A 25,317-nucleotide genomic window follows, 5' to 3' on the forward strand; every position below is an offset into this window, starting at 1 on the left:
AGAAGGAATAAAATGTAAGAGGTCTTTTTCAGACCTTATGTTCCTACATGAAGCTACAAATTAGTTTTGTAAATGTAACACGGTAAGAGATCAACTGCAGAAAGGTCTGTGTATTTGTAAATCTGTAAGAGTGAAAGTATTGGAGTTTGTGCCACATCCTAACAACCTATTTTGTAGCATTCAATGGGGAGAGAAGGACAAAACTTATGGTTTTGTGCATCTGGATAAGGTGACATAAGATTGGTGCCAGGAACATCTTTGAGAGATGGTATTTGACCTCTTATTTGGGTTTCAAAACCTGGGCAAGCTGCAATTGTTAAACAATAGCTGTAAAATTTATTTTAGTATGTTTTTTTCCTTACATCAGCTTAAAAGGCGAACTATTTTAGCTGAAACTGGTAAAGAAAAACAGATTTAGAAAACTTCATTTCATGTAACAGAAAAATTGACATTTATAAGCATTGGAAAACACCTTTTACTTGAAACTTCAAACAACATGAACACAATATATTTTTCTTGTATTGTTTAAAAGATATAGCTGTATATGAAGATTCTGAAAACATACTTGCTCTATCGAAGATCATCAAAGGCATTGGAGAACCTAGGAATTATGGTTTGACAGATGAAGAAAAGGAGGCTTTGGAACGCCAGGCAGCTGAGGAACTCCTTGTCAAAGAAGCTCAAGAAAAAGCTGAACAAAAGTGTAAAGAAGATAAGGAAAGGGAAGAAAGAATGGCAAGATGGGAAGAGTGGGTAGGTTACTACATATATTTGGGAAAACATTATTATTTATGTGTTTCAGATGACTTCAAGTAATCTGTTACGTAAATACACTTGGGAAACGTAGCATAAATTGTCTTGTTCCTTATATCCTACTTTAGGTCTGGGTTAGGCTATCTCCACAATTGGAGCTCCATTTTGAAGCCCATCTTACAGAATATAATGTCTTTTTTATTACAGACATAGCAATTTTTTGCATTTTGGTATTAGCATGTCTTTAAAATACTTTTATGGTACTCTTGTTGCTGCTGTGCAGCAGCACTTCTATTTTACCATTTATAAATATCTACCACAATCAATGGATATTTTCCTTACCAAGTCAAATAGGACTTTTGCATTTTGCTTGGTTTACTTCTAAGCACATGACTAAGTCTTAATTATCAAACTAGATTTTTAGCTCAACACTGATGCAATCTTCCAGCCTACACTGCAGAAAGGTTTCTGAGCCTGCAAGAACCTGTGTAAGAGCTGAGTTCTCAATTCAGTAAGGGCTACCTGATGCAGTCTGAAGGATGGTTTTTGTTTTCTAATAAGTACCTGATATTTGGGCTGCCTGACCCCAGAAGACTTGCATGTGATGCTTTTTTCTTATTTACTTTTCCACACCAAAGGACAATTTAGTTAAATGACCTGAAATGCATACTGCAAGAATGTTCCTGTTCACACCCAAAGTCAGGTCGTTTCACCAGAAGGCAAGTCTATTGTCTTATTTTAGAGCAATTTAAAAACAAACTGATCATTCAATGGAGAAGTCCTTTTCTTATATTTGAATGCCTATAGGCATCTAAGGGGTAATAACATGCTGAAATTACTGACTTTTAAAGAAGCATTTACATTCCTCTGATGTTATCTTGTATATATGAGTTTTCTAATCTCATTATTTACAGCTTCATTCAACATTAAACAGCATTTTGTAGCCTGTACAATTCGTTAGACTAACTAACAGGTTTTAGCTAGATTCAATCCAAGCGATCTACCTTTAAAAGTGCAAACTGCATCAATCAAAGCTGAAGTAGGTGTTTAAATAAAACGTGTATTTAAGGTTATCCTTTACAGTAGGCAGATGATCAGATCTAAGCAACTGTTGATTTGCCCTGGACACTGTAGATTAGCTGCTTTCTCTGAGTAGTGGCCAAAGACCACTTGCAAGATTTATTCAATAGCGCTCCTGGATTGAGTGGATAAGGTCAAAATTGGTGTATCTGTTTTATCTGAATATTGCTCTTTTTTTATGCCTTGAGTATAGAGAAACAGTCTTCAGAGTATGACCTGTTTGCTGTATCTGTATATGACTCAGGCTGTTTATTAAAATGAGTGAAGAGAGGACAATGAAAACGAGTTGGAGTAATCTGGCTAGAGCTGCTACAAGTATGCATGCTACTAAGTGCTGTTGAATGGAAGGAAGAAAAGCTTGCAGAAATGAAAACACGAATAAAACAAATCAAGGGAACCAAAGAGAAACAAACCCAACACAATTAACAAATTAAAAATTTAGAAAGCCATGGCTCTCTACTGAGTAAAAATATTCTTCTTCTCTCCAGTTAAAATAATCCTTGAGAAATCACCTGTGTTTTGCAATAGCACTAAATTTTGAAGTGCTACAGTGTATTTCAACTGTTTTGCTAAATACCTTATGGAAACAGGACCACTGGAAGACTTGAGAATAAACCTCCTTTTAGGTGTTAAAGAAGAAAAATAAAATAATTTTAGTAAGATTATGTCAGTCCTTATTATGTTCAATTTTTGTCCTCAGTATATTGTGTGCTCTAAATTTAATAAGCAGTTAATAATTTTTACTGTCAACTTGTTCTTTAAAGTTCTGTTCACAGCTTTTAACACTATTTTTTCCCTCTAGGCCAGCACTTATCCAAATGTTATTTGATAGATGTTACAAACATTTTTTTTTCTTTATTACTTGTAGAATAAACAACAAGAGGAAGTGAAAAAACAAGAAGAAGAATTATTGGAGGCCCAGTCTGTTCCACTACGTAACTATTTAATGAAGAATGTCATGCCAACACTTATGCAAGGGATAAATGAATGTTGTAGGATCAGGCCAGATGATCCAGTTAATTTTCTGGTAAGGTGACTATGTTTTGTTTCTTAAATATTTTTGAATACTCATATAGACCCAAATAAACTCTGTTAATTAAAGGACTTAAATTTCCTCCCCACTTTCAGGATAGCAACTAATTAATGATTAGAATCTGCAATTCTGGTGAACAGCAATTATAGTGAAAATGAAAACCCAGGAACTACTTATGGGATCAGTTGATACTGTGTATCAAGGGAAGTATCCAGTGTAGTTAAACAGGAATAGGACAAAAATCACTACCAAAATGCTTCCCCTTGGTATGTGCATGCTGCACATCTTATGTACCCTGACAATTTGCTGTGCCATAGAGGACTACAAGTTAAAGAACTTTTTTACATTAGGCTTTCATTTCCATTAGATTGATTGGTGTCAATGAACCTATTATGATATCTGATAGCTGGAGTTAGGAGTTGGGGAAAATGAAATAAGAAGGCCTTATGATTGCCTAGCAGGGGATTTGGAAAGTGCAGAGAATGTGAGCCAGATTGAGATGAAAATGAGCTTTGAGATGGCAGACCTTGGTTGCTAAGCACTGGTGGACAGTGGTGTAGCTAGTAGAAGGTAACTCCCTTTTTTGACCCACAGACAAATCAAAGGGTCAGATATAGTGTTCTGTCTCATTCCTCAGAGGGTCAGATAAAGTGTTCTGTCTCATTCCTCAAAATGTAGAGTCTATCTCACACCTGTAACCCTCCCTTGAAGTATGATGTATATGTAATCCCATTGGTCCAAAGCCCTTTTCTGCACCCCTCTCTGAAACCCCCTTGATAAGGTGTTCCCAGGAGACCAGACTCTCTCTCTCTCTCCCCCACCCCTTGCTCCAGCCCCCTCTCCTCCTCCCTTGGACCCTCTCTGAGAACTCTCTCGCTATCTCGCCCTGTCCCCACTCCTCGGGGCCACAATAAACCGTATACCCTGAGACCTGACTCCAGAGATCTCTCGTCTCCCCCCATCCTGACCGTCCAGGACCAGCCCTCGCCACAGTTAGGTGCTTCAAAAGAGGGTCCAAAACCAAAGAAATCCCTGGGCAATTACACCCATACAATCTAGACTTCCCATCCCTCAGAGGACATCCCTCATGGGACTAAGAGCTCTGTGAGGGTCTGAGATCTGGTTGCCCTTCATTGGTTTGCTGTCTGTTACCAAGGGTTTGCTAAAGGGTCACCTCCACACCCTCTTAGGTTGGTTTCAGAGGGCTTTTGGCTGGTTCTGGTTGTTATAATAATGTAGTTGTTATGGTTCATATACCATGATCTATGGGCTGTCTACCCCAGCTATTAATTTTTAAGTAATGTTTAAACTGCAGCTTTGTCTATTCTATTATTAATGTCCAGATTGTTAGTGCCAGGTTTCACTGTAATCCATCTTTGACTTAAAAACAAACCATATGGTTCAGATAAAGTTCAACCAACAGCCTAAAAACTCTAGCTGCTTGTGCCTACTTTCAAATGATTTAAAATTTTTAACTCTTCAGAAAGCAGGACATCACTCTCCCTCCACTACCCCCACCCCCTGGCACAACTGATCACATTGTCATAATGATAAATGCAAGCTCTTTGTTAATTCTCTTCACAATACACACATAAATAAAGGAGAAAATCCTGTAGGACAGTCAAAGAATAATTCCAGTTGCAAATGACCTCAGGACATTATCCAGCTCAACTTGTCCAGCTGCAAGCAGGGTCAGCATTGCATTCAGACAGAATCCAGGTGCTGTAACATTATTGCTGTGCTGCTGTTCTGCCTGCACATCCTAACTAAGCTGTTTACAAGCTGAAACAGAGCATTTTATTAATCAAGCAAAAGCTTGAAATGAAAGCAATGGTGTTACAATCCAACTTCAGGTACTAAGGAATGTTTTCTTGGTTTAACCTTTTTGCCTATTGGTGAGTGACAGCTACCTGTAGCTGTAGGGGTATGAGATATTCCCTCATAACTACATAGCTTTTAAAGATCAGCATCACTGGGTCCAGAAACCAGACTCAAGGGTACTGCCAAGATGTTTCCTTGGAGTGACAAAAACTATTCTAAATGGCTCACTTATTTCTCTTACCCACGACAGAAACAGTGACTGCTATGAAGAGGGTGAATACAGTCAATGACGTTTTGGATAGTATTTGGGGGAAAGAGATTTCTCTGACATAGAGATATTTTCTGCCATAAGTTACATTTAATACATTATGCAGTTTTGTTTAAAGCAATGTTAACCACTATATCTTTGTAGTTTTGCATGTATTTTGAAGTTGGAGATGTGAAAATAACTGTAATTTTGAAACTCTTCTGTTTATAGGCAGAATATCTCTTCAAGAACAGTCCTGATATCGACTGGAATAAACGTTAAATCCTAGCAGCAACAGGAATTGTGAAACAAAAAGGAAGAAAATTCTTAATACACTTTAGATAAAAAATACTTACTTTCTGATGTTGTTTTTGCTTAGGCTTACTATGCAATCTTCATTTTTATTTATCATACTTTATTGTTTCATACTGGGCTTTTAAACCTCTTCTACAACGTTTCCATTTGCTGCATGCATTGATTGATACATTTACACTTCTGTATATTATTTTCTTAATCCTTAGTGAATGTAGGCTGCTAGCCTGAGAAAAACTTTTATCCAAAAAAAAAAAAAGTATTTCTACTGAAAAAGGAAATAAATAAAAGCAGCAAACTCTGTTATTTCCCCTCCTAGCTACCAAGAGGCAAAAAGTCACACAATACAGTCTTCTTGTGCTGCACTGATGACTGACTGGTAAACAGTTTCCCAGCACAGGTATGTCATAAAACCTGTGTTTTACTTTGGTATCACACATGGCTGTAGAACTCATTTAATAATCACATTTAATAATCTTCAGCATTCAACACTAGATACATGTTTTTTAGAGATTCTTGAAGAATCTAGAGTTTCCATCAAATGTCTGTCTTTCTCAATTTTGCTAACTTCATCCAGCAGTCAAAGGGACCGTATCTGTGCTGACTGAGCTGAAACTGATTGCATACTTGGTGTAAAACAAATACAGGATTTTGTCAAAACAGAAGGCAAGGACCCTTTGTGCAAAAGGAGGGAGAAAAAGTGGAAGAGCTGAAAGAATAGTGATAGAGAAACAGTTGACAGCTATATTGTCTGTAACTTTGAGTATCAGAACTCTGGATGTCTTAATGCCCACTGTTTTTATCCAGATATATTAGTGTTACTGTAGAGGATCTTATTTAATCTGTTTTCATAGTTACACAGACAAGCTGGGAATAGAATTCAGAACCATCATCTCCTACTCTAAAGAAACACGTATTTTTGTGATCTTTATGTCCTATATGCTTTAAACCAGTTACCATATATCCTCTGAGACAGCTGAAGATAAAGTAATCGGTAGCTTTTGACACTTTTTTAGTTTGAAAGCACTATTTTTCAGAATAAAGATGAAACCTCGACACTTAAAAAGAGGGTAAACAAGGTTTTCTCTGGAGCTACTGTAATGCATTGAGTTTTCTAAGAAATAAAGTTTTGAGCTGATCTTTAAGGAGTGGGCCTCTTTTTTAATATTCTGAAAGTTTATGCACACTACTCCAGGCAGATATTTCAAGAACAACTCTTAGAAAAGGATCCGTTTGCTTAGCGCAGGGCTCGAAGGCACAGTGAGCCCGGCGCGGGCACCCAAAGCCACGTTCCGGCTGCCTTCGAACGAGCCCGTTCCGCAGCGGGCCAAGCCCAGAGCGCCGCGGCGGCTTCCGGGGACTCCGGTGCGGGGCCAGCCCTGCCCCGAGCCGCGCCGAGCTGCGCCACGCCGAGCCGCGCCGAGCCCAGCCCGGCCGAGTCGAGCCGCGCCGAGCTCGGCCCGTCCCGCCCGCTCCCGCGCACGCGCCGCCCCGCGGCCGTTGGCGCTTTGTTTTCAAACCGCGGTCGGCGCCGCTGCCGCTGCCGCCGCGACTACATTCCCCAGCGTGCCCCGCGGCTCCGACTCCCTCTGCGCACGCGCGGCCGGGCGAGCGTGTGCGCCGTGCGGGGGTGTCCGCCGCGCTGCGTCAGGCCCCCCCCCGCCCCGGGACGTTGCTGTGGTAGTGTCCGGGCGCCATGTTAGAAGGCCGGAGGGGAAGAGGCGAGTGAAGCGGCGGCGGCGGCCGGGCCCGGCACAGCCGCTCCCTCCGCTCCCGGGGCCTGGCCCCAGCCCGTGCCATGGTCGCGGCTCCCGGCGCTCCGCGGGACGAGTGACCGGTCCTCAGGCGGCAGCGGTGGGGGAGGAGGAAGAAGAGGAGGAAGAAGGGGACGACGCGGCGGCGGTGGTGGCGGCGGCGGCGGAGGAGGAGGAGGAGGGGCCGGAGAGACGATGCCGTTGTAAGTCCGGGAGCTCGCGGGGCGCGCTCGGGGCTCGCGTTGTGCCGGCCCCGGCCCGGCGCGCCCCGCATGCCCGGGCCCTTCCTGCCGGGGCTCGGGCCCTTCCCCCTCGCGGTCCCCTCGGCCCGGGCGCTTCCGCTGCCGCAGTGTGCGGCCCTGGCGCTGCTGCCCGCGCCGCCCGGAGCTCCACGCTTTCTCGCCCCGCGTCGTGTGAGCCCGGAGGTGATAGTGATGTGCTTCTTGCGTTGTTGTCGCCGCCTCTGCGATCTCGCAGCGGCAGCGCGCGGGACGGGGGTGACGCGTGCGGCGCCTCCGCTCGCCGCCGCTGGGTCAGGGCGCACGGAGGAGCGACACCCGCGTGTTTTTCCCTTGCTCGCTCGGGCCGCTAAGAGTGAGGCGCCTTGCCCCCGAGAGCCCCAGCGCGGTCTCTCCCGCTGTGACCACGCGGGCCGTTCTTTCCCCTTCCGGGGGCAGGGGCCCTGGCCGCTGGTTGCAGTGGGTGCCCGAGCCCGGCGCGCTGCCCTTGGAGCCCCCCGCTCCCGGGGCTCCGGCAGCGCCCCCGGCCGGCGGACGGGCTGCGGGCCGGCCGTGCCGTGCCGTGCCGTGACCCTGCTGGCAGTCAGGAATAACCAAGTGTGACCTTATTCATCCCCGTTTGTTCGCTGGTTGGTTTTTTTTTTCACCCCACGTCTGGCTTTTTTTTTTTTTTTTTTTTTTTTTTCTTCCCGCTTCCTTATTTTTTTTTTCCTCCCTCATCGCTGACGTTTTTACGAATTCTGATTGAGATGTCAAAACTTACAGCTCCTCAGTTCTGAAGTTCATAATCTTAGTATTTTATTGCATTATAGAGATCGAGGGAAACAGTCGTGTAGGTTATCTATCTGAAAAGTGGCTTTTCAGAATAAGGCATGTTTATATATTTTGTTCGGTTGGACTGTTTGTTTGGTTTTTCGTTTGTGTGTTCTTTTTTTTATATTGAAGGAGAAATATATAAGGAATTTGTGATTCTACACTCTTTCTCTCTCTGTTATAATCACTGTGGTTAAAAATATGTCAACTTTTAAGTGGCGAATAGCCAGGGTTTGCCTGTTGTGGTTGTTAATTCAGTCTGAAGTACTGCAAAGTTAGTCACGGGGTAGATGACATGATAAAAATTTATCTGAGATGGTTTATGGCAGGGAAAGGATCAGTGGGTGAATGCGGGAAGGAAAATTGTTATGCTGAGTAGGTTCTAATGCTTGTATAACGAAGCGCCAATGTCTTTATAGATAAGTTTTGCACATGTTAATTATGGCAATGAAAAGTTACCAGAAGTCAGCTTTTGAAGTTGGTTAGGCTTTTCAGCCTCAGGAAAATGGGAGGGTGTTTATTCCACTTGCTTTCATTCTTAGCTTATTGTGTTGTGACTACATAAATTCCAGAGGCTCAGTAACAACATTTAAAAGTTTGAGCTACTTTTATGTGTTGTAATAATAGCGATCTTCAACTTTGAAAAGTTTGGGATGATTTGATAAATTCTCATGATTTAGGTGTCTATGATACTTTAACTAGAAACTCTTTAATAACAATACACAGTGACAATGGCACTATGTTACTGCTATTTTCAGTTTAAACATTACTTGGCAACTTGATTAGTACAGATTTATCCTAGTTAGCAAAAATGAAGCTTTCTCAGTTTATGCATTTGTTCTGTCAGTTGTATGTTTGACATTGTTGACTTGGTATCATCCAGTCAAGACTTTAAAGTGAATATTATAATGCCAGTAAGTAGAAATGCTGGTAATGCTAATTCTTGAGTTTGTGAAGTGATACCTCTGACTTCAGAGAAAAGAAAGAGGCAGCTTGGGAAGATTTTTCATCGATAATTCCTTCTAGACAGTTGATTCTAGACAGTCTTCTGGATGATAATCTTGTTGAGTGAAAGTGGAACAACTCTATGTTACTGCCAAACTTTCAGGGTAACAAAATGTTCTTTAGGTTTTTTTTGTTTGTTTGTTTGTTTGTTTGTTTTTTTTCCTGACCTTTCAATATGTTGTTCAAACTTCATTTTCAGCCCTGGTGTTTACAATTGACAGGCCTTGTTAAAACTGATTTCCCATACAACCAGAGATTGTCATCATTCTTAACCTGGAGTTCTGGGTTCTCCAGAGCTGTACACCAATGTTCATACTGCACTTATTAACAGTATGGTGCAAAAGTATAAAACCAAGCAATTTCTTCCTGTGCATAGTACCTCAGTACTAAGACTGCTGATCTTGATATCTGGCATTTACAGAAGTCTTTAGTATTTTTTTAAATATTAAAATTTATCCTAGAAACTTATGTGACTTTTTGTTGAAATTCTCATATGGGAAGTGCTAGCAGCTGTATAAGGAAGAAGTCATAAAGATATATTTTAGTGCACAGTTAGGTATAGAATGGTCCTGTGCATTATCTGGAACTTAAGATGCCAGGGAAGAATGAACTCACTAAGCTATTAATGTGTTTTGGTTGGATCTGGGGCTTATACAGAAAGGCTTCTGACTCAGTGAAGCTGGAGCTATGTTTATATGAGTGATGATTTAGTCTTTCATGTAACCTGGGGCTTTCTAACCCTCCAAACAGAGAAAACATGAATCTTTTTCTTGGTATGCTACTGAACATCTGTGTCTGCTGAATTCATGACAAAACACTTTTGAAATGTTTTGTTTTATTCATGTAACCAGAAGTGGAAAAGTGCTTCGAGTCATATACATGAACATTTAAAAGTGATATAATATCTATAAATTTTAAGTATTGTTAGTACTGGTAACTTCTGTTTTAGAATTTTGGAATTCATTAAGCGTTATTCTTTCCAGTGGACAGTCAAGCTGCCTCTCACTTCTGAAGTAAGGCTTTTCATTTTTTCTTTCACTGAACTTTGCTGTAGACATAGGCAAAGTCATTGTTTTCTTCACTTTTCATTACTGTCAGCTTACATGCCAGAAATACAGCACTGTATTTAAAATGGCTTGTGCTGGCTGGGAATGGATAAGTTGTGTGTTTCTGAACAGAGGGAGTTGAGAATTTTATAGGCTGCTAGGAAAGGAATTAAATTATTCTTCATTTTGCAGAGCAATGGACTGACTGACTTTAGAGAAATAGTTGCCATAACTTAAAGTAATAGCATTCTTAATCGAGAAACAATTAATATAAAAATCTGTGCTGAGGATTAGATGACAAGGATATACAGTTTTGCAATAGCTCTGTCTTCCAGTATCACTCTAAAATGAAGGACTGAGTTTATACCTGTTAATATGAAGGTACTGCACAGAACTTGGAAACTCATTTTTTTTTTGGCTGAGCAGATTTCACCACTGAGACAAATTAATCTCTTAATAGTGAAATGCTTTCTGCAATTCCTAGATCTTATTTTATAGTCCCTGTTATGTTTTGATTCAACTTTACTCAATTTCTTGAATTGCTCTTGAGTTTTTTGTCTCCCATATAGTAATGAAAATAGTTTTTGGTTCAACTGCTACCTGTGCCATTCATTAGCATTTTTTTTTCTTTAAACTTAAGAAACTTCTCCTTCACAATTGTGTTAGTAAGAAGACTATTGTGGATGTTTTTTTGTTTGTACATTCTGCATTCCTTATTCTTTTGTATGAACAAAAGAGCCAGAGAGCTCAGGAGAATGTCCAAGGTTAGCACAATGTGTATGAATGACCTTCCTTTTGCCATAGGTGAGCCTCTTCTGTAGCCCTGTTACCTGCTGTTGTCCCAATGCCTGTGTTCGGATCAGTGTTTGTTTTGATCACCTGGTACTGACAGTTGTAGACAATTCATGGCCTGAATGGTCCAGTGATGTTCTGCTAGGTATTGAAACTTTTATTCAGGAGGGACAGCTGTATTATCTTAACCATTTAAGACACATGTTCCCCAGTAACTGATTTGCACAGACTTCATTGATGTGTCCTGCCTAGATGTGTCAAACTTCGTGTGGAGTGATGGTGTTAGTGTTATGCTGGAATCTTCACTCTGAATTGCCAGTCACTCATTGCTAAAGGAAATGTAAAAAGATGCAAAACCTCTCAACGAAGTTTCTCTGAATCTCGATACAGTGGAGCTTGAGCTCCATGAATTTAGCTCCACTTGGTTAACCAGATGGTGTGATGACCAGTATTGTTTCAGGAATCTGACACGGGTGTCTTTCATCAGCAAATAACAAGGACTAAGTTTTCTGAGCTAATCAATACAGGCAGATAGAGATGAGGATAATTATTGAGAACCCTTAAGTTGTGTATTTTGTCGTAATATCTGGATGAGTTTGAAACTTAGGGGGATTTAAATAATTACAATTTGTTCAGTATTGTGGTATGTATTTTTAATATTTTAGTTGTTTGTATTGTCTCTTATTTTTGTGAAGTTTCCCAAGTTTCAGGACCATGATAGTGTGGTGCTGATGGCAGCTGTTATTTTGTTTGTGATAAGAAATGTAAAATCTTAACAGAATAGCACTAAAAATAGTACTTTTAGAATGGACGTAGAATACAGGGAGAGAGGAAGAAGTGTTTAGAAAGACAGGTTTTTGTGTGGGTGTAGGAGTTGGTTTCAATACGAAACGCATCTGAAAAAGAAGACAGGACTGTTGATTTTTCTGAGGATGGAGAAAGGTTCAAGTGTTGTAAAAGCAAACAATAGTACAGAACTTGGAATTAGTATCCAAGTCTTAGTTATATATAGGAGAGTGTTACATAGGTACAGCTGTATTTGTGCTATGTTCAGTTTAAATGGATGTGTTCAGGCTATCACCTGATCTTCGAAAAATGCACTGTAATCCCTCCTCTACCTTAGAACAACTTTTAGTCACTTCCATATAAAGGAGTTTAGAGGCGTATGCTCTGATAACTGTAACAAGCTTTATTTGTTTTTTTTTTCTTCCACTCTGTACTCTGTTTAAAATGGGTTTTAGCAGTGACCATATAGCCAAGGTCTGTTCTTTTAGTTTGGTAGTTACTGGTAACAATATAAAAAGATACTGCCTACCAAAACTTGAAGTTTTGATGAAAAAGTTGTTTGGCTGCACTGTCTTCAGCTTAGAACAGACCAGAGCTTCGTGTTTGTGTTTTTATATGGGGAAAAAGGACATATACATTTCTTGCTGATTAAATTATTATTTGAATATGAAATACTGAATCATAACATTCTAGAGTAAATCTACTGTAGCTGTTGCCCAATTTGCACATGGTAAATTGTTAGTATATGTTCTTCAAAAATTCAAGTTAAACCAGAGCTGCAACAATAACATGTTAAATTTAACTGTATATAATTTCCTGTAACTTTATATTTGTGCAATTGACAGCTTATGGTCATCTCAGAGTGATAGGATAGGTGACAAGAAACAAACCCAAAAGCCTCAAACTGTATCTTAATTTTCTTTGTGATCTTGAAAAGAAAACCTTTGTGTTTTTTTTGTTTGTTTGTTTATATTGGTATTTTGACTTTTTTTCCCCTTTTTTATTAAAAACCAAAAACAACCAATAAATGCATAAAACTCCAAAATAAAACCAAAAAAAACCCCATGACTCAACAAGCCCTAAACATGCTTTCAGTTGTGTCAGACCCAGATATGATACTCAAGAGTGAGTAGCTGAAATGGAACTTCAGTTGCTGTTTATCACTCTGCTTTTTGTTAATGTTTACCTTTAGTGAGTACCAGAAGTGACGTATCATCAAGGTATTGACTCCTCAAGAAGGCTGATCTCTAATCTAGGTAGAAGGTTAGCTCTGATACTTCCCTGGCTTTTCACCTTTCTCTTTGAATAAAATTGGTAGCTTAAGCTTTTCTCTGGACATGTCACAGGTAAATGGCAGAATGTCCATATGCCCATATGTGACTAAGGGAAGCTATTGGAGTGTGAGTATGATTGCATGGAAGGTAAGAGGCAGGGAGAGGACGTACCTTTACTTGTTTGTTTATATTAACTTTCATGCTGCTTTTTAAATGAATAGACAAACAGAATAAGTTACTTTATTTTGTTCTTCATTAAGTTTTAACAAACTTTCTTGCCATACCATATTTTCTTAAATTTTCCAAAGAATTTTTTTCATACTCGTTGTTGTGCTATAGAAACCTTAGACTAGAGTTAACTTCGGTGTAAACAGCAGAGCTTCAATTTAAATGTTTTTATCTGGAAATGACCTAGGTGTAAACAGCAGAGCTTCAATTTAAATGTTTTTATCTGGAAATGACCTATGTTCTTTTCAGTGTTAATACATGTTAACTGTCTTGTGCAGCTGTAAAATCTTGAGGGTAGCTGTGGCGGGAATTGTTACGCACTAATCCAGTGAAAGGGTACTTACAAACTCCTCAATGCCCAAAATAAATGAAACACCTGTGCTGGGGCAGTCCAGTGCTGTTGATAGGATCGTTATTTCATTATTACAAAAGTAAATATAAGAGCTCTAGCTGGCTTTGTGTAACAGTTCCCAGAGATGTATTTCTGGTGATCTATGTAATTGTTGTTGGGAGCTGTTCTTTTAGTGAGCAGTTGCAAAGCTTGTTTGTGCCCTGTGGCCATGCTCTGGTGGTCCTGTAGGGGTTGCAGGAGCGCTGGTTTAAGTCACTGCTGTGTGGTGTTTTGAAGGCAGAGCTGCACATTGCACTGCCAGGGCTGCGTGTAAACCAGACTAGGGAAGAGAGCTGATGTTTGGCTGGGGTTTATATACTATGATCTTACAGACAATGTTAAGGATTATGTTTAAGTTGTTAGTTCTGGAGTTTGTGAATCATGACCATTACAAGTAGGAGGAATATAGAGACCTCTGTCAGCATTGCTGACTTCAGAAATTAACTGAGCAGAATCTGGTTTTGAGTGACATTCAGTCTTTTTTGAAATCTAATAACAGCATCTGCCAGGCTGTGTTTTGCCAGCCCTTTTAATGAAGTCTAATATCTGCTGAATTGGGTTCAGTTTCTTGCTATGAATGGGTGAAAATTAGAGTTAGACCATCAGGAAGTTGTTACACAAAGCTAAAATTTTGATTGTTTTGTATTACTGCTTTAAAAAACCTGCAAAAGTAAATTGAAATATCTTAAAAAGCATGTTTTTTGTTTCAAATTAACATTTGGCAGAAGCGGAGAAAATGTAGTTCAAAGAACTTGTTTTGTGGCACAAGTTAAAATATTCAAAGGATGTTTATATGTTGACACTTTTTGTTTTCTGGCTGCTTATTTTAGAGGCAGTTAAGTGGTTGAAACTACTATTTGTGTTGACATTCCTAAAGTTTTTTTTTTAAGAGAAGAAAGTTTTAGAAGGAGCAAAAAGTTTTAGGGGCTTCCTTTGTCCTTAGTTTGCATTCCTGTTTTATGTAATTTGTCTGAACAGCTTTTTAAAAATGTTTTCATTGCCATCTAAAGTCCTAGGATATATGTGATTTATTCAGCTCCTATCAGATTCTTTATTAGTTGATTAAAACCTCATAGCTAAGGGAAAAAGTATAAAATAATTTTCCCAGACACTGCCCGAGTCCCCACAATTACTTGATGGTTAAGTTTTCTAGTTTTTTAAATGTACACTTTTTTTTTCCTTTTTTTTTCTTTTTTTCTTTTTTTTTTTTTTTTGCTGATGAGCAAAGGGACAGATTGCTCAAGCTTGCATTGTGACTAAATTCTTGACTGCAAACAAATTATAGTACTTGGAATTGTTATTAAATGGATTCAGCTTGTAGAAAACTATCTTGTTTTGTGGATTCTTGTCAATTTTCAATTTAGGTGGTTTTTTTATGGATATGAGAAAAGAAATCTTGAGATGATGATGGCAAATAATGGAAGTAAAATTGAAATATTTCTTTGGGTTTTCCACATGTAATAGGTGGTTAGCCTTATGAAAATATTTTTCATTTTGTATGATAGTATATAATAGGTATAAACATGCAGGACTGATCCTACAACAGTATACCAAGGAATGTTATGCTTGCCAAGACTAGGACTTTCACTTTTGCTATCACTATTGCTTGACTTTTTGATATGAAGAGTTCTTTTTACTTTAGGCTTTATGAAAGTGAAGGAATTCAAACTGATACAGCTTTTGCCCTAGTAGAATGAAAAAGAATAATAAATGGGGGAAAAGTTAATACATGTTAAGAGTTGGTGAAAGGTAATTGTAGTGGTGTTCTTAAGAGAACAGATTTAACACAGTGATTCGGGATGAAAATGCTCACACTAGGCTTAACTTCTTTTTTCTTAGTATGTATCTATTGTCTACTCTGAGAAAAAAAAACAACAAAGTAACTTTTATTTCGTTTTTGTTTTTTCCTGTCAGTAACTTTATCTAATTGCCTTTATTAGTCCCGTTACAACCCAGGGATCACAAACACAGCAACTACAGAAGCATTATGGCATTACCTCACCCATCAGTTTAGCTGCCCCCAAGGAGTTTGACTGCATGCTTACCCAGAAATTAATCGAAACCCTAAAACCTTATGGCGTATTTGAAGAGGAAGAAGAGCTGCAACGCAGGTGAGTGAGCACTCTGTTTAGTGTCATGTCATGAGGTTCATGTATGACTGTTCAAGTCCAAGTGTGTTTATGTTCTTTCAAATGCTTTCTTAAAAACCTAGTGGAATTGTAAACTTCATTTTTCTCAATTAAGAGTAATAGCTCAAAACACAGAGCGGAATTAAAACGGCCTTTAAATTTAAGAGGCTGGTTTGCATCGCTACTTCATTGTAATGGACTTTATACTTTTTTTTCCTTATTAAATTTTCTAGAGGTTTTCTTTTTCCCTTCTCAGTACTGCTTATGACTGTTCTTTTAGATTCATGTGTTAGACAAAGTAAAGTTTCATTTTGAAAATGAGTTGAATTCATGTGTGTATGCCTTGCATGCTTTCATTTTTTGGAGCTTAAATCTCTTGAATGTTTGAGGGATGAAAAATAGTGGGAATGTTGTAGGAGGAACTTTATTTCAGTATATATGTCTGTATAACAAGATCTCTAATTAGGTCTGATTACTCGGGTTGACTTAATGTATAATAATGATCTCAGTTTTTTAAAATAATCTACTAGTTTTGTCTAAGTTTCTAACCTGTCATTCTGCTGTTTTATTAATAGGATTCTAATTTTGGGAAAATTAAATAATTTGGTAAAGGAATGGATACGGGAAATCAGTGAAAGCAAGGTATGGATGTACTTTATATGGGGTTCCCATTATTGTGTTCCTAAGAGTGCTGTAGGAAGATTATTCCAAAATATATTCCTGTAATAATCCCTAAATGGAATGAACCTTAGATTTGGGGATCAAAACAAATACCATCCTTGGGTAGTTTCTTTTGTTTGCCCCTTCATAGTAGGACCTTGTCAAAGAAAGAAACTGATAGATGTAATTTGACTTTTTCTCAAAATTCATGCATATAGCACTGTAGTAATCACAGGCTTAGAGTATTTGCCTTTGTGAAACAGTGCTAGATCTTAAAATGTACTTCCTGCATCTTTGTGGTCTGTGGTCTTTTTCTTTAGTGTGGTTCCTGTAATGTTACTGATAGTGCTGATACTGTTTTTGCTAGGTTATAGTAATTCCTAATCCCAGACATATTCTTTGAGTGGTTATAGACTTGTGTGATTATAGATTCCTTTTTTAGAGGAAATACCTAATTTCTTTAAGCTATTTTGATTTGTATGTATTTGGGATCGTATGTTTTCTGTACACTTCCCTTATGCAATGAGAATTTATATATATGTACAAGATTATGGGCAGGGACAGCCCTGCTATGTGTGTCTTGATCCTTGAAATCAGAATTGTGAGAATATCATGATGCATGTAAGTTTGAATGCTGCTTAAATTAATATCATGTACATTGCAAAATAGAAGTTTTGATTTGTGTTCTGTTGTGTAAACAAACATTCATGTAGGATTTCAGATTGTAGCATTTCATCCTGTTATGAAAGGATAGCCCTCATTGCCTGCAGTACTGTTGAGTCAACAGTTTTTTAAAGACTAGGAACTTTAGTAGATGTATCTGAAAAATTTAAATATTAAATAAATGCCTTTCCCAACCCCAAATTTTTATTTAAAGTCTGTGGTACAAGTGACTCTGAAAGTAATGTAATAAACACTGATACAGTAGGCTGTGTTTTGAATTGCTCTAAATTGGAATCCATCCTCTATTTCTGTGATGGTGTCAGTCTAAAATGCCTGAGTGGTAAGCAAAATGTTTGATCTCTGTAATATTATAAAGCTGTTGCACCTGAAGTGTAAAATTGGTGCAACAATTACTAGGTTTGAGGTGGTAATGTGTAATGTAGTTGAAATGTTATAAATGATCCAAGTGGAAAAGGTATCTCAGTCTTTTCTGTAAATACTGAGATTATTTCAGTTTGTGCAATATTTTTCCTCTTGTTTGAAAATAAATGGTTTATGTTGTTGTAAATTGTTAAGGTGAAATAACCATTTTTTTTGCTCCATTTAGAATCTTCCGCAATCGGTCATAGAAAACGTTGGAGGAAAAATTTTTACATTTGGATCCTACAGATTAGGGGTTCATACAAAAGGTAACATTTCCTTTTGTGATAAAAATCCACGTGTTTGAGCTAGTGATTTATCTTGCTGTATTTTGAGGTGGTGGTAGGTTTCTAAATTTTTTTTTGTTAACCATCTATAGTCTTCATTCTAAATAAAAGAAATAGATTCCTATATTATGTTTTCACCATGGATTGCAAAACAGTCAAAAAATTTGGAACTTATTTAAAGACAGAGGAAGTTGTATACTTGAATTTTCATGTTTTGTGCTTTAAAGATTGCAACTGTTTCACAATTGAAGCAAGAGTGTATGTATGTGTTCTGTATGTTTAATGGCCATGAATTTTTTTCATTCTGTTTGATTTAGTATTTCAAAAAAACACCATTCCAAATGATGAGAAACTAAATTTTACTGCTTAATTATTAATAAAAGTATGTCTATTGCTGGCATTCCATGCATGTGAAGTATTGTGTAATATACTTCTGCTAATTAACAATTTCAGGTGCTGATATTGATGCCCTGTGTGTTGCACCAAGACATGTTGAAAGAAGCGATTTTTTCACATCATTTTATGAAAAGTTAAAACAACAAGAAGAAGTGAGAGATCTGAGGGTACGTGAAACACCTGATACAGCTTGCTGACCTGAGGATTAGGAGAATTCTGTAGTGAAATATGTTGCATTAAATAAGTAAATATAGCTTCACTGTTAAGACTTTTTCTAAGAGTTTTTGTAAACCTGCAGTAAAGCCTATCATGAGAATTGAAATAAATAGAGGTTCTTCTGAATTTTCTCTGCTCTCACTTAATAGATGTACTCAAAACTTTGAATGGTAGAATGATCTCCTAGCATGTGTGTTAGTATGGCAAAATTTCTGCTTACGCTCTAGAAGCAGGCAGACACAAATGTAAATGTTAGTTTGACAAGGTTCAGGACCAAACTTGTTTGGTTTTAATGGCTTTATGCTGCTTTTTTATAACTTCGTGCTTACATAAACAAATTGTGGTTGATATTAACTAAACCTTTTATATTGGCTGCCAACTGTTCATTTGAAAAGGGAAGCTATATTTTTAGTGTCTTGTTACTAAATGCTTGTGTTACATGATTTTTAGCTTCTAAAGATGATTTCCCTTACAGTAGTGGAAGACCATACCAATACAATATTTTGTTTCTGTTATACCTCAGTGTCACACCTTCCCAAGTCAGCTGCTGGGAGCTTTAATCTTGATATTTTTAATCTTGAAATTTTCTCTGCTCCAGTTTTTTTTTTTTTTTTTTTTTTTTAATGAAGATAGCTGCTGGCAAGTCTGTGTGGTTTAGTCCTGCTTTTGTAAAATAAATGGAACTGACTCTCCAGCATTCTTCCAATCTATGCACCCTGTAGTTGGTAACTACCAGGGTAGTGCAAACATCTAGTGGTAACACTGTATGCGCTGAAACAACTGTTTTCAGCTCTTTATCTGAACACATTCAGTAATCTTTAAATTGACATGCTATATTTGAGAGGATTCAGATTTTCAGACTTCCATTAAACTTTGCTGTAAACTCTTAACTCCAGGTAATGTAGTTGATTTAGCAGCAAGGTATGTACGGCATTCAGTGTAGTACTGTAGTGATACAAATAACCTTTATGTCAGGGTGTCATAATAATTTTAAATAATTCCAGCTAGTATTGCAAGTTTGTACATCTCTATCTTTAGAGGAACATAAGCTTTCTTAGTGGTTGCTGTAGAGAGTATGAGATGCTTGTAAATTTGATTTTTGCTTAGGATCGATCCATCCTGCCAACTAGTAACGTTAAGATAACCTTAACTAAGGCTTAAGCACAGACAGTAGTGTTGTCTCCTCCTCTTAGTAAGAACTGAAATACTTGTGGAAGTTTATCCTCCAGCAGTTCAGAGTATTTCTTATTTAGATGTAGGCAGCGTTCTTTGCTTTTCAATGTGCTGCAGATGTGCATTTAGTTCAGATGCTCAGTTCAGGAAAATGATACTCATAGCTAATTCCAGAATAGATGTGAAGTTCCATTGTGATAATTGTTAATCAAAACACCATTATTGGTCAAAACATTTGTTATTGACCAAATCTTAAAACATGCTCTACCTCTGGAGACTGGTGACTTGCAACTGCTTTAGGTGATATCAGGCTGCTTAGTTATACAGTCTTCCTTTCATTTCTTATACCAAGTGTAGAAGCAGAAACAATAGGCCTTTTAGAGCAGGAATCTTCATAGTTTGGACTTGGAATACTTAGAAATATGTGTAGGGAGTAAACAGTCATGTCTTGTGTGTAGGGAGAAGAGGGTTGAGCCTTGAGGTAACACCATCAGAACTGGTTGGTACAAGTTTGGATCATTATTAATATCTAGAGAGCTGCTGCACGTAGTAGGTAGTGCTTACTGCATAAGTTGTCAGTGGCGGAGAAAGACATTGCTGACAAAAATCAACCTGAAAACAGAAAAGCATTGATATAAATAGCATTTCATTATGATTGTCTAGACCTGGTAGCTATTGTTTATAAATGTTCTCTATACTGAAAATAAAATGCACCTTTTTTCCTCCCCAGGCTGTTGAAGAAGCTTTTGTCCCAGTTATTAAACTTTGTTTTGATGGAATAGAGGTAAAGATCCTATTTTAATTTGTTTTGGTAGAGTGTGGTTAAAACAAAGTTTTTAAGATCTTAATAAGTCATTATTTAGTAATAGAAATGCTGTTAAAATGACTCTCAGAAGTCCATACGTAAGATTTTGTCAACAATCCTTGGTTGTGTAATTTGAAGTGGAAATTTTAGACTGAAACAAGTTTTTCTTGATGGACTTAAAGCTGCGTGCAGAATATCTCCCTGTTCTTTTTGTTTTTTTGGCCCTGCTACTCTCTTCTACTGATTAGTTTACTGACCTGTAGAGTATCAGTATAGGCATTATTTAGGCTTCACATTTAATAAAAATTATATTTGTACATAATGTGGCTTTAGATTTTTTTTTGACTGCTAATGATTAACTGTCCAAACATTAAAGATTTGCTTCTTTATCTTACATTATAGAAAGTTGTGGTCTTTAGTTATCAAAAGTGTACTACTGAAGGCAGGCTGGGTATTTCTTTTGTCCTGATCTCTTAACATATCTGTAAACATGTGACCAAAACAATGGTTTTAGTAGCTGTAGCCTGATGGAGCAGCTGTCTTGGAGAACTGAACTTGCTTAATTTGATTTTTGCTAAGGAAACAGGAATGGTGATTTCAAAAGATAATCTTGTTTATTCTTGTCAGACTGTTACATAGTCAAACTGTCATCTTCTGATGACAAGACAAAAACATACAAACTTTATACACACAGTTAATGAGACTTACCTTTGGATTATGTCAACCAGCAAGTGGTGGGTACAAGGTTAGTTTACAGAGCAGAAATAATTCCTATACTAATTTTCTGGTAAATGACATGGTGTAGTATTGTACACAAGACTGGCAATTTCATGTCTCCCAGTCTGTGAATTTGTATCTGTTAGCCATTTTATACAGTCCATATGTAGCTGGGTATTAAGGAACATTTTTCTGGACAATCTGTTTGCTGTTTACATAGCTTAGGTATTCATTCTAGAAGTTGAAACTTGCCATAGTTATCTTCTGGTCAGTTTGGTTTTTGTATATTGTTTCTTTCTCCTCCAGTCATCCAAGCTGGAGTTGTCTCTCCTTTTTAAAAAATGGAATTTGAAATACAAGACCAAATAGAGAAAGAAAGAACTGTTTCCTCTAAAAGTAACATCTTGTTCCAGTATAGTAATTTGATGGGGCTTAGTTTTATTATTGAAACTTAACTCATGTTGCTGACAGTGCATGCGAGTTCTTTTTATTGTGTCATAAGCACACTCTTTGTATATACCAGTGTTGGTGGGCCATAGTTTCTGATAGTTGTGTTTGTGCCCAGCTATGCCAGTATTAAAAGATTTTAATTTTCCTTTTGCTAACCCAGGCAAAGCATGCAAGAAGGTATAACTGAAGAAAAGAACTTTAGTTTTGTGGTGACCCTGTTATTAAAACTTTAAAAAAATTCTGACAATACGTTTTTATGTGCCAATTTTATGTTCTTGTTTAAAATTTAACATCCTTAATTTTTTTTCTTTTTCCTGTAGAGTACTTTGTATTTGATTGCCAGTACCTGTCCCCCAGTTACATAAGACACACTGTTAATTTCTTTATTTGAAAATAAATGTCAATGATCTTTGAATCTCTGATCTGGAGATCAGAGCGGAATTTCAAGCTGAAGTTAATTTTGAACTTGTTTCATACTGAGAAGTAGTACTTTTGACTCAAGTAGTAACTTCTGTGTGTAATACAGACTTGTTGATAAGATCAGCTATTAAGGACTTTGGAATATAAAAGGCACTGAATACTTTGGAAATAGTTTTCTGTGGAGAAGGGCTTCATAGTTTAAAACAGATGGATTAAAAGTTTTAAGTACGTACAAAAAGTCTTTAGGGTGTCTTCAGCTTCACTTTAACTGAAATAATTTTAATGTAATTAAACTAGTTTAATCTAAACTAGTTTAGTTCTTGGTGCAATAGTATTTGATATTTCATCGTCTTGTAGGTCAAGTGATAACCGCTTTGGTTAAAAGCCTCATTTGGTGAAGTGCCTTTGTTTCCTTGCAGACAGTCTGCTGATAGGCACTTGATATTCTCATCAACTGACTGATGAAAAGGCAAACTGACTTCTGCACTCTGCAGTGTTCTTGTGTGCAGGGCAATGTAAAACTAACTCAGTGCTGAATAGTGTTTTAGATGTTCTTGGCCTAGAAAAACTGTTATGTTTAAGTATTGCAGAAGTAATAGCAAAGGAATTGGATGTACTTTGAAAATGTATATGCTTACTAAGCAGCTTGCTGAATTTTCAAACGTTTTCTGTAATCAGGTATGTAGACTCTTCATAGATACTGGTCTTACATAGAAGCAACTAAGTTACACGTGTGCTTTACAGGGGATGGGAAAGGTATCCTACTCTTTCTGTAATTCCATGGTAATTTTCATGGAATCATAGACTATGCTGGGTTGGAAGGCACCCATCAGGATTATCAAACTCCAGCTGCTAGCCCTGTGCAGGACATCCCAAGAGTTACAACCTGAGCCTGAGAGGGTTTTCTAAATGCTTCTTGAGCTCTGTTAGGCTTGGGGCTGGGATTACTGACCTGGGGAGCCTGTTGCAGCTCCCAACCACACTCTGGGTGAAAAAGCTTTCTCTGATATGTAATCTCCCCTGGCTCAGTCTTACGCTGTTTCCTTGAGTCCTGTTACTGGTTAGGAGAGTGAAGAGACCTGTACCTGGCTCTTTGTCTTCATCAGATCCTCATGAGGGGATGCAATGGGGACTTGCCTCAGTCTTCTGTAGAATTCTTCTCTAGAATATTTAGGCTAAAACCAGGATTTATGTTTTTATGGTGTATTCTGATGTTGGTAGGCTTTTGTATTCTGGACCTAGAAGTGATGCTTGTTTTCAAATGACTTTATTTACACTGGCAGTCATCATAGTTTTTGTGTGTGTGCTGGTTGTATATTAATCTACACGGGTATTTTATCCTCTTGGAAAAGGAGCTGTAAGATGGATGAAGCATCTGAAAGTGTTTAAATGTCTGTGAAGGATGTTAGTATGTATTTTTTAAAAGGATTCTTTGTACTACAACACTACTACTATTAATAAACTTGATGAAAATGACTTGCAGAATCCTACAGAAGGAAGAACAGTTTTCTAATGTCTTACCTCTTTTTTTGTTCTTAAGATTGATATTTTGTTTGCAAGATTAGCACTGCAAACTATTCCTGAGGACTTAGATCTACGAGACGACAGCCTACTTAAAAATTTAGACATTAGATGCATACGAAGTCTTAATGGTATGTATGTACTGAATGTATCAACTTGTCTAATCTTTAAATAACTATGCTAAATTCTTTGATACAGTAGTTGTGGATTTGACTGAAAATACAGCAACTTCATATCTGGAAATAAAGTTATTGCCAGTTTTGTATATCTTTCTGGAGAGAAGGGCTGTTGCTTGTTGGCCAGACTGTTTATGATTTTTTTTTTCTTATTTGGTTGGTATATGGTTCTAGAAATTAATGGGACATGCAAGACTTTTGTGTGGAGTATTACCTATTTTTATAAAAAAAGATGTGGTTTTCTTTTAATTTATGTGTGCATAAACATGCATGAAATTGCATTAGTGATAAATTGGAGATATCCAAATGGTGTCAATTTGGGGTCAGTTCTTTAGCAGCTTACTAGCTTGTGTAGCCCTTAACTTCTCTATAATACCTTCGTTAAAAAAATGGTTATTTATGTACAGGATGGTAGGAGCATGGCTTGATGGGGACGAGGAGTATGTTTGCATATGAGGAGCACTGATTGTTGTTACAAGCTAAAAGCTTCATAATTTGATGTCATCACAGCCACTTAAACTGTTTTGTGAAATTCCCATCTTGTGAAATCTCTAGAATTTGTAGTTGCCTCTTACTTTAAAAATAGTCTTAGATAATACTATTTTCTTCCAAACAGCTCTCTGCAACTACTTAGTAACAATGAAGTACTACTTATGCTTTATTATAAATCCCCTCAAATCAAGCAGTTAATATTGCCATCTATTACAGTCTGAAAATATGCCATCAAAGTAGCAGTACAGCTAGTATGCTTTAAGAACTATTCTTTTTAGCCTGTTCTTAAAAATTCAAAACTTTGACCTATGGCTGGTAGGTTTTCTGTAGGTTCACGAAGACTTAGACCTTTTTTAATTTGCCTGGCCATTCCATGAGATACTGCATCTATTAATGTAACAGCAGAACTTGTTTGTTCTTTCCACAGCTTATATGTCATTAATAACAAAAAAATCAAGTAGCAGTCCAAATCTGTAGTCATGTGCTCATGAATTGGCTACCTGAGTGTTGCCAAAAAACACTAAAAATGAGAAAAGGCACCTGAAAATATGTGAACCTTTCTAATTCAAAACAGAATTGATCATAATATGAAATGAGTTTCCGGTGTACTTGTCTAAAAAGTTTGTTAGTGCTGACGTTGGGGGAGGACAAGCAAGCAAAAAACTTCAGAAGCAGCAACTGTAATTAATTCTTTCTTTTGCAGGTTGCCGGGTAACCGATGAAATTCTGCATCTAGTACCAAACATTGACAACTTCAGGTTAACACTGAGAGCTATCAAATTGTGGGCAAAACGTAAGCAGTTATATACCAAAATTTGTGAGGTTTTCACTACGTCTTCTGGTTACTGACACGTCTCTCTTTTTGTCTCTTTCTTCTTGATCCACAGGCCACAACATCTATTCCAATATACTAGGTTTCCTTGGCGGTGTTTCCTGGGCTATGCTAGTAGCAAGAACTTGCCAGCTTTATCCAAATGCAATAGCATCAACTCTTGTACATAAATTTTTCTTGGTATTTTCTAAATGGTATGTTTTTTTTGGTTTTTTTTTTTGTTTTGTTTTGTTTTTTTTTGGTTTCTTTTTAATTTAGATTAAACTAAAATAAAATTGTTTGTAGACACTAAATTTTAGTCCTGTTTTTATGGTACTATTTTCAGCTGTGACCAGATTAAGTTAGAAGCATTGTTCTTGCCACCAGAAATTGTCAGCTTAGTTTTT

General features: G+C 37.6%; 2 protein-coding genes across 18 annotated transcripts in view; both read left to right on the forward strand.

Annotated features, from left to right (window-relative positions):
- AK7 (adenylate kinase 7) overlaps nt 1-6,384 on the forward strand; it is a 28,048-nt gene extending 21,664 nt beyond the window's left edge. For 8 of the 11 annotated variants that reach the window (XM_031504917.3, XM_085580697.1, XM_085580698.1 and 5 more), the window contains 3 exons: nt 533-753; nt 2,702-2,860; nt 5,166-5,350. In XM_031504917.3, the coding sequence (XP_031360777.3) occupies nt 533-753; nt 2,702-2,860; nt 5,166-5,216 (431 nt within the window). In that variant the 3' untranslated portion in view covers nt 5,217-5,350. Of the gene's footprint in view, nt 1-532; nt 754-2,701; nt 2,861-5,165 lie in introns of all 11 variants that reach the window. The other 3 variants (XM_021549622.4, XM_085580704.1, XM_085580705.1) reach the window with 2 other exon arrangements.
- Nucleotides 6,385-6,907: 523 nt separating this feature from the next.
- PAPOLA (poly(A) polymerase alpha) overlaps nt 6,908-25,317 on the forward strand; it is a 43,502-nt gene continuing 25,092 nt past the window's right edge. For 5 of the 7 annotated variants that reach the window (XR_014955748.1, XM_021549688.4, XM_021549689.4 and 2 more), the window contains exons 1-9: nt 6,908-7,203; nt 15,515-15,685; nt 16,279-16,345; nt 17,634-17,715; nt 18,187-18,296; nt 20,249-20,302; nt 23,451-23,562; nt 24,803-24,892; nt 24,987-25,125. Coding sequence is in view for 6 of the 7 variants with exons in the window: in XM_021549688.4 (XP_021405363.1) it covers nt 7,196-7,203; nt 15,515-15,685; nt 16,279-16,345; nt 17,634-17,715; nt 18,187-18,296; nt 20,249-20,302; nt 23,451-23,562; nt 24,803-24,892; nt 24,987-25,125 (833 nt within the window). In the remaining variant the exon portion in view is untranslated. Of the gene's footprint in view, nt 7,426-15,488; nt 15,686-16,278; nt 16,346-17,633; nt 17,716-18,186; nt 18,297-20,248; nt 20,303-23,450; nt 23,563-24,802; nt 24,893-24,986; nt 25,126-25,317 lie in introns of all 7 variants that reach the window. The other 2 variants (XM_085580694.1, XM_085580695.1) reach the window with 2 other exon arrangements.

The sequence above is a fragment of the Lonchura striata genome, chromosome 5 (genome assembly GCF_050655825.1).
Source record: "Lonchura striata isolate lonStrDom1 chromosome 5, ASM5065582v1, whole genome shotgun sequence".
Classification (NCBI taxonomy): Eukaryota; Metazoa; Chordata; class Aves; order Passeriformes; family Estrildidae; genus Lonchura; species Lonchura striata.